This window comes from Sylvia atricapilla, chromosome 2, assembly GCF_009819655.1.
Source record: "Sylvia atricapilla isolate bSylAtr1 chromosome 2, bSylAtr1.pri, whole genome shotgun sequence".
In the NCBI taxonomy this organism is placed as follows: Eukaryota; Metazoa; Chordata; class Aves; order Passeriformes; family Sylviidae; genus Sylvia; species Sylvia atricapilla.
Window position 1 is genome coordinate 36,142,440 of NC_089141.1, and position 7,842 is coordinate 36,150,281.

The 7,842-nt window shown below is 44.3% G+C and overlaps 1 protein-coding gene across 1 annotated transcript; it reads right to left on the minus strand.

Moving 5' to 3' along the window:
• Positions 1–2,470: 2,470 nt before the first annotated feature.
• Positions 2,471–7,842, minus strand: VSTM5 (V-set and transmembrane domain containing 5). The gene is made up of 4 exons (XM_066341324.1): positions 7,633–7,842; positions 4,308–4,637; positions 4,070–4,210; positions 2,471–2,558 (listed from the first exon to the last, which is right to left on the minus strand). Exons 1-4 carry the CDS (start codon positions 7,715–7,717, stop codon positions 2,515–2,517), a joined length of 600 nt encoding a protein of 199 aa, XP_066197421.1. The 5' UTR covers positions 7,718–7,842; the 3' UTR covers positions 2,471–2,514.

Consider the following 7,842-nt stretch of genomic DNA (forward strand, 5'->3'; position numbering starts at 1 on the left):
TCATCTAGAATGCTCTAAGTATAGTTAAGAACAGTTTTAATTTCTGAATTTCTACTGTAACAACCTTCCATAAGACTTTAGATGCTCTAGGGTAGCAAGAAACTGCTACAGTTTATCCTCACATTCTGTACTTCAAATATTGACATTAATAATGCATGTTGACAAAGATAATTTTCAGGAAAATGGGAGTAAAGTAATGTTACCTGTATAGAGTAAGCATGTTAAATTGTGGGTAAAATTTTTAGGTGAAGAATTGTCTATGAAGAAAGCTTTATACAGGCTGACTGTACTGGATGTTCTTGCTGAATACTGTTTGAGTCCCTGCTGTTCATACGGGATGTTACTGCCCAAAAGTGAGGTTGGCACTAGGTTCAATAGCCAAGGATGAGTGGTTGAAGTTGCAGTGACTTCAGCCAAGCTGAAAGAGGTAGAACAACTGTGCTAGTTGTAAACTTCTTTTGTAGTAGTACATTTTAAACTGAAGGATTTAAAGTGTTTATTTCCCACTTTCTTCCCAGCTTTCAAACGTTTAAATGTGTGCATGACCTCTGCAGTCACAGCAATGCACTGGAATGGCCGTTTATGTCTGGATAAGTTTCCTGACTTCCTCTGGCAATGAGTGTCTTCAGGTCAGTGTTAGTAGATGATAGCGGTTTTAGGTGTGAGCTGCACTTCCAGTACTTTCTAAGTCTGACAGAGCACTTGCTATATATTCAGCTCAACCTAATACCTACCTTCACATCCAAAGTGCTTTAATGCTTTTTGCATTAAAAGTCTAAGATCCATTCAAAGTCTTAAGATTAGGGGCTCAAAAAGAACCCCTAACAATGTTTTCCATATTCTATAAGCATGCTCTACCAAGTGATTCGAGTTTGCTGATTGAAACAGATGCACTTACAGTTTCCCTGTTGTCAAAGCCTAGTTCACTCAAAGACACAAAATATGGGCAACATATGTTTAAAGCAGAGAATTGGAATAAACTGTTGCTTTTCTGTCCTGTATCAGATACTTATTTAATTTCTCATCTCTTTTGACCTGTTCCAGATGTAGGAAGGAGTGAACAGCTGAATCTATTTATGAGTAGGAGAGAGTCCATTTTTACTACAAATGGCCAGCTTACAGGTATTGTGCACAGGGTGGTTGGCTTGTCTGGCACCTACCTGCGTCGTTATTCACTTGGTGAGAACTTCCCTGAGTGTTTATCCAAATGGAGCCCATAGTACCTCTGCACTTGAGCATCCCAGTCCCTGACCAGAGGGAAAGCTCTGTCAGCCTGTCCTGTAAAAGGTTTTTGCAAACAAGTGAGACAAAGTGTGAAAAAGGCAGTAGCAGCAGTTTGACTCAAACAGCCACATGGCAATTTACAAGCACAGACTAGTCCATGGTGTCTTCCAAGTTCAAACTTTATTTCACACTGCAAAATACTCATTACAAAAGCAACACAGAATAATTTGGAATTTGGTCACTTAACTGCTTTCTCACTGACAAACACAAATGTTATTTTACCCAACAGAACTACAAGGGGAGAATTGCAAAATGTGCAATATACAGATTCAAGAAAACATTAATTGGGTCACATCATGTTTTCTTACAACATAGGGAAAGCAAAGGTGGCTTCTCAACAAGAGAAATTTTAGAACTGTATTTGTAGATACTGTATTTCAAAGTAATGCTGTTTTAACTTTTCTTCTCTGATAGATTCTTCATCACTGGGCTAAATTTGCAAAGGACTTGACATCTTTCACAACAAAACCATTTAGTACTTCACCACTCCACTGGTGTTGTGTGTCAGTATTTTATCTGTTCCCTCTAATCTTTACAGACATTGTCCTTTTTAGTGCTTGCCTGCGCTGTTCCTTGTACAACCACCTGTTCTAGTAATGTCATAAAATGTGTGTTAACATTCATCCTGGGGCAGTGTGAACAACTGGAAACACAAGTGGGAGAACTTTGACCAGGTCAGCATTCTTTCAAAGTCAGTTTTGTCTCATGAAAAATTGCAGTTTATCTTCAGAGCTTCAGGAAATTCCTTACACCCAAAAGTAGCAGCATAGGTGCAATAAACAGGATTTAATGCTTGCAATTAATTTTTTTATGTAATACTGTAATTAGGCATTTAATTTATTCTGTTGATGGATGCTAATGACCACTCTGTAATAGGAGACTTGCTATATCCAAAATGCAGGTGTCCTTCAAGACCATGATAATTTCCTTTATGGGTTGATCTTAGAGGCTTGGTTGGTTGTTTTTAAGAGTGGTAGAGGCTGTAGATTTTATTAGCTAGCCACAAAAATGTGTTCATGCTCAGCATGAAAGCATACTGCTTTTTACTCTGATGTTGACTAGCAGAACCAAAAAACTACCAGGTCAAAACAGCTCCATCAGACACTGCTGATTTAATTAACTTTGCAAGTCAGGATGTTTCTGCAGTAGTCACAGACATTATATTGTCTAGGTTTGTTCTTACTTTCTTCTGAGGTAGTATTGTTATTTTCATTATGATACAGTCCTTGGCTAACACTCAATGGTTTCCAGTTCAATCTCTTCTGTTGTACTTGCTGTAAATAAAAGGATATTGTTATTGATTGGCAAATGGATTGGAAGGCCAACGTTCCAAAATTAACTGTACCAAGACATTTTTAACATTTTAATATTAGCTCAAGCTTGCTCATCTAAAATTAGGTTTTAAATACATCTTTTCAAAATATTTAACTGCATAAAGAGGTTCTCACAATCTTTAAAGTGACGATTTCTTCCAGTACAAGGCTAAAGGCACTAAGAAAACTAGGTCCATGGGGCCTGTTCTTATAACTCTCTTCATGACTTCTGAAAGGAGGGCTCTTCTAAGATAGAACTGGGGCAGAAATTATGTTTCTGCTTTGGACCGTTTCCTGGGAGATCACACAACAAGTTTCTAGAACTTTGCTTTCCTGAACTCTGTTGTATGTTACATGAATATGTCTATTCAATTCAGCTCTGTGGGAAGATTGGCTTCAACTGGAGGAAGAGGCTTTATCTAAACAAAATCCTGTATATTCTGGCATGATAGGAAAGTTTTTATTAGCTACAGAAGCTTGAGTGGTATATGCACCACAAAAACAGCAGCAACCCTTAAGAGCTGTAGGTGAGCGACAGAAAGGAAGAGACAGCTCAAACCAAGTTAATTTCTATTAGGTTTTGCAGAGTTGACACAAAGTCTGGGCCATGAGTCTTAGGATGCTTGAGTGTCTGTGTTGGTCTAGTAAAATACTGATAGCTAGGCTGCTTGTTGTAATGTAACATTTATTACAGAAGAAATACAGACCTTTACCTAGAGGGCAACCAACCACTTACAAAAGGAGGTAAACATCTGAAATATTTTGAAGTGGTAAAGGAAACCTCCCATTTCAAAGATGTGCCTAAGAGCTTGATCCCAGGCCTGTAAAATGCACCTAGTCTTTCTGCCTAGGCCAGATAGCCCTGCTGGTGGCTTGGAAATTTCTTCTCTAATAGGTCCCTTCACTGTAGCCCTTGTGTTCCCTTGACCTGCTTTTCATGACTGTTGTCTTTGGTGTCAGATTTTGGTATTACTCAGTGTTTGTTGGAGTCTGCAACTGGATCAAAAGTGAACAGATGAAGAAAGAGGGGGTTTGAGAGGAGAAGATGCAACCCTCCACTGAGGATTGAACTGGGGCGGGGGCCACTTCCAAGGGTCTTTTGAATATTTTCCCCTAGGATACACCCTGCTGATGTGAACTCTCTTAGATTTGCTGATGCTCTTGACTTTGTCTCCTGCCCTTTGATGGCAGGGGTTATAGCAGCTCTGGCTTTTTCTCCCCAAGTTTTGCAGTCAGTGATGTTGGGAAGTATTTTATTGAAACATATAAGATGTATGTCCTGTGGATTGTTCTTCAACTAAACACCTGTTACTCAGTTGCCTCAGCTAGTAAGGAGTTACTACAGGATAACTGATCTGAGCTCTTCAGTCTTTTTTCTCAGTGGCCCTGTTTAACACCTTTATGGTACAAATTTTAGGCTCAAATTTCAGGCTTGAAGACCCTATACCCTGACTACATTTTTAGAGAAATACCTGTTAGTTTGTGTGTTGTCTTCTTCTGAAACAGATGCAGAGATTTATTACACAGCCACATGAAGCAGATTAGAATGGCAGATACCGCAGCAAGAAATGCAAAGAGAACTGCTACAAAATGCAAATCTTCATAGATAATCTCTGTAGGGAAAATGAAAAGAATTAATATTACAAAATTGATTACAAGCAAAGTGATGCCTAAACGCAGTAAAGGCAAGAAGTCCCGTCTAGTTTGTACCGTAAACATTGACTATGATGGTGCCATAAGCATTGGTTCCATGCTCATCCATTACAGTGACAAAATAGTAGCCAGCATCTCTCATGCCCACATTGCGAAGCTGTATAGAGCCATTTTCAAAAGTAGTCACTCTGTCCTTGTAGACCGTGGATATGTTGACGTAATTGTCACTTCTCCACTCAACAATGCTGGTGGTGCCCCAGCTTGACACATGCTTCCACTCAATGGTGGCCACGCCTCGGCAAGAGTATTCAACTGAGAGGAGGATGTTTTGTGCCACTGTTGCATTGATGTTGGGTTGTGGGACAACTAAGGACACTCCTCCAGGAGCTGAAAGACAAAGGAGAGTGATGAGTCTAGAGGTGATGCTGCACCAGCTGTCCAGGGCAGGTTGGGACCTCCTGGATCCTGGTAATTCATCCTATCTATCTCAGTGATCTGTTTTAAGACAGGATAGGTTATGCTTTTAAATACCTTTTTCTTTCTGCTTTCCATAAAAGCAATGTACATACTTGAAGACTAAATACACATTTATACTTTGTGATAGCAAAAATGCTTCCACCATAGAGGACACATAATTGCATGAGTTTCAATGTTTTAACACCCACATAGAAAGGGACTTTGGATAAGCATAACATTTTCTGAAAACTAAGCAATGTTCTTTTGTTCATCAGTAACTGGCTTTCTTTAAATATCCTGCATTTACATGGAAAGTTTAGTCGCCGTGTCCAAGGTAATCTATCATATTCATTAACTACCATCCCCCAAAAGCAAGAATTGTAGTAGGCATAAGTATTTCAAGTCCTGGCAGGGACTTTGTCGTGTTTTCAGGATGTGTAATCAACATTAGAAATATCAGCTTCTTAAGGGCGGCCAGTTAATAAGCCAGTGCAGATAAATCATGTAACCAAAGGTACGCAGTTTCATGAGAAGCCAGAGACTTCATGTTCCTGATGATATCTGGGCAAAAATGCATATAAAAAAATACTTAATTCTCATCTACTTCCTCCTGATGTGATTACAGAGCTGTTCATGACAATGTGAAACTGAACCAATGGCTTAGTTTAATGTGTAACTGCAGTAATTTCTGCTTACATTTGGTGTTTCTGCATAAAGGTTTGGATGAATCCCAACATAGGAGTTTTAATTGGCATACATTTTTTTCTTTTTATAAGTGGCTTGTTTGAAACCCTTGGCTAACTACTGAAATCCTGTTATCTACCCATAAAAATCAAAGCAGACCAAAGGCAAGATAAAGCACAGAGTAAGGGTGAATGCCTTTTCCTGGTTTGGAGCAGCTCACCCTTACTGTAGGAACAGGCTGACTGCAAGAGGAAAATGAAAAAAAAAAAAAAAGCTGACCTGTAAATGTCCATAACCCAGTGGGGAAGTGAGAATGAGACCCTCACCTACACTGCCCAAGTACAAAGCAGGACACCTGGGGATGATCCTGGATGTTCTGCAGAGTCTTCAGGGATAAGAATGATTAAGAAAGCAAAGAAAAAAGTCTCCAAGGAAAAAAAAATTTAAAAGTCTTAAAGTAAGAGCCCTCTATGGCCAAAACTCCACAGGGACCGCAAATGGAAGAGATGGATGAAGTACAACCTGACTTAACTGTATTTGGGATCTGTAGCAGAATTCACTGACTCTTCGGGTCAGCATTAAGGTAGAGGAGCTCAAGACACCAATTCATTTCCCAGGCCCTCATGTACAGTAGCAAATAGGATCTAGTCTTTTTCCAAGTAACACTCCTGGGCTCCCTCCTTCATGAGCACTTTCATACTCATGCTGCTCAGTCCCCCTGCAGGAACATTATGTTTTCCAGGCAGCTCGGTGCATCCTCAGCTGAGCTGTGATCTGCTGTTCAGCCTGTGTGCAGGAGAGACTAACCAGAGCTGTGAAAACGAGGTTTGTGCCAGCTACAGAAACAGAACAGCCGGGAACCTCTGGTAATCGCTGCAAATTGTTCCAATTGTTTTCTGGTCCATGTGTTTATTTAAAGGCCTTTCCCACTGTTTCTGACCAGACAGGAGCTGAGTATCTCCCCTCAGTGACCCTTTCATGTTTTTATAGAGGCTTTCTTTTAAATATGTGATTGCAAGGTTAAAAAAAAAAAATTCAGATCTTTCCATTAAATGATTTGCAAACATGTTCTGTCCCTATCTGGCATGCAAAGCTAAAAAAAGCAGTGCAGTATCTAACCATTCAAAAATATTTTTGGTAGGCAGTGTGCCTAGATCACCTGAATCAGTCTAATCCAACAGAGCTGCACCAGGCTGGAGAGCAAACATCACACCCACATGCAGCAATCTGCACAAAGTTCTGCTGCTCACAAAACCAGCTCCTTCACACCCAGTAAAACTCACACCCAGGAGAAGAGCGTAAGGGGCTGCTCAGAGCTCACTCACTGAGTCTGCCATCCTGGCACGCTGCTCTACTCCAAAGTATTTGCCTGGCCAAGAGTCAAAGCGGGAAGTGCGGCTCTGTGTACCAGACCTGGCCGTGGCAACGCAGCCGGGCCTGCAGTGTGCTGGGCAGTTAGTGGGAAAGAAGAAGGCTGGCAGCCGTGGAGGGGCCTCCACCCACCAGCTCTAAACTAGGGGGACAGCTCAAAACGGCTATCTGATACCCTGCGGACTGTTTCTCCACCCTCTGGTGTCCTCCTGTGCGTCACTTGTGTTGGTGGAGTGCCGTGACCAAACCGAACTCACCGGCGGCCCCGACACCTCGGTCCTCAGGCGAGGTGGGGTTGGCAGCAGCCTCCTTCGGGCCCCTCTGGGAGACGACCGGATGGCTCTCTGCTGCCCCATCCCCACTCGCCCCCGTGAGGTGCCGGGTGGGAACCCACCTTCCCTCCTCACCGCAGCGTTTCCCAGCGTGACCGGACACCCCTCGGGCTGTTTTCTAACCGGAGTTCTTTCCCCCTCCACCCCTCGTCCCCTCAGTTGCTGGGAAAGCAGCGGGAGGACGGCGGCTGCTGGGGCCGCCCCTGCCGGAGCGGGCGTGAGGCCGGGGTGTGGGGCGCTCCCCCCGCGGCCGCGCTGGTTCCGCTCGGCTCCTCCGCTCCCTCCGAGCAGCAGCAGCGGGAACGAGCCTCCCCTGACCGTGTCCAGCCCTCAGAGAGCAGCGATGCCTGCCCGAGTCTCGGTACGTCCCGTCCCCAGCCCCTCCCCAGCCGCTCCCGGTTTGCGGACGGGCTGGCAGAGCGCTGGCCGCGGGCGGGGGTCGGCGGGCGCTGGGGCTGAGCCGGGGCATCGCGGCGAGGAGCAGGAGGAAGGGGCCGAGGCTGGGAGCGGGGGAGGCAGGGACGGAGTGGGACACTTACTCTGCAGAGCCCACCCGGCGGCCAGGCATAGGGTGACGGTCCCCACGACGACGCCCCGACTTGGACAGCCCTGCAGCGGTCTCATCAGCGGGAAGCCGGTGCCCCGGGAGTTGCATTTAAGTGGCTGGGCCGGCCGGCGCGGCCCGACCCCGAGGGCTCCCTGCCCCAGGCCTCTCCCCGCTTCTCTTCCTCCCGCTCCCGCCGCGGCGC

Coding starts and splice junctions, on each gene's coding strand:
- VSTM5 (XM_066341324.1), bottom strand. CDS start 7,717: ATGAGACCGCTGCAGGGCTGTCCAAGTCGGGGCGTCGTCGTGGGGACC. Junction 4,211..4,307: donor CATCATAGTCAATGTTTACG/GTACAAACTAGA, acceptor TTTTCCCTACAG/AGATTATCTATGAAGATTTG. Junction 2,559..4,069: donor GACAACACACAAACTAACAG/GTATTTCTCTAA, acceptor TTTTATTTACAG/CAAGTACAACAGAAGAGATT.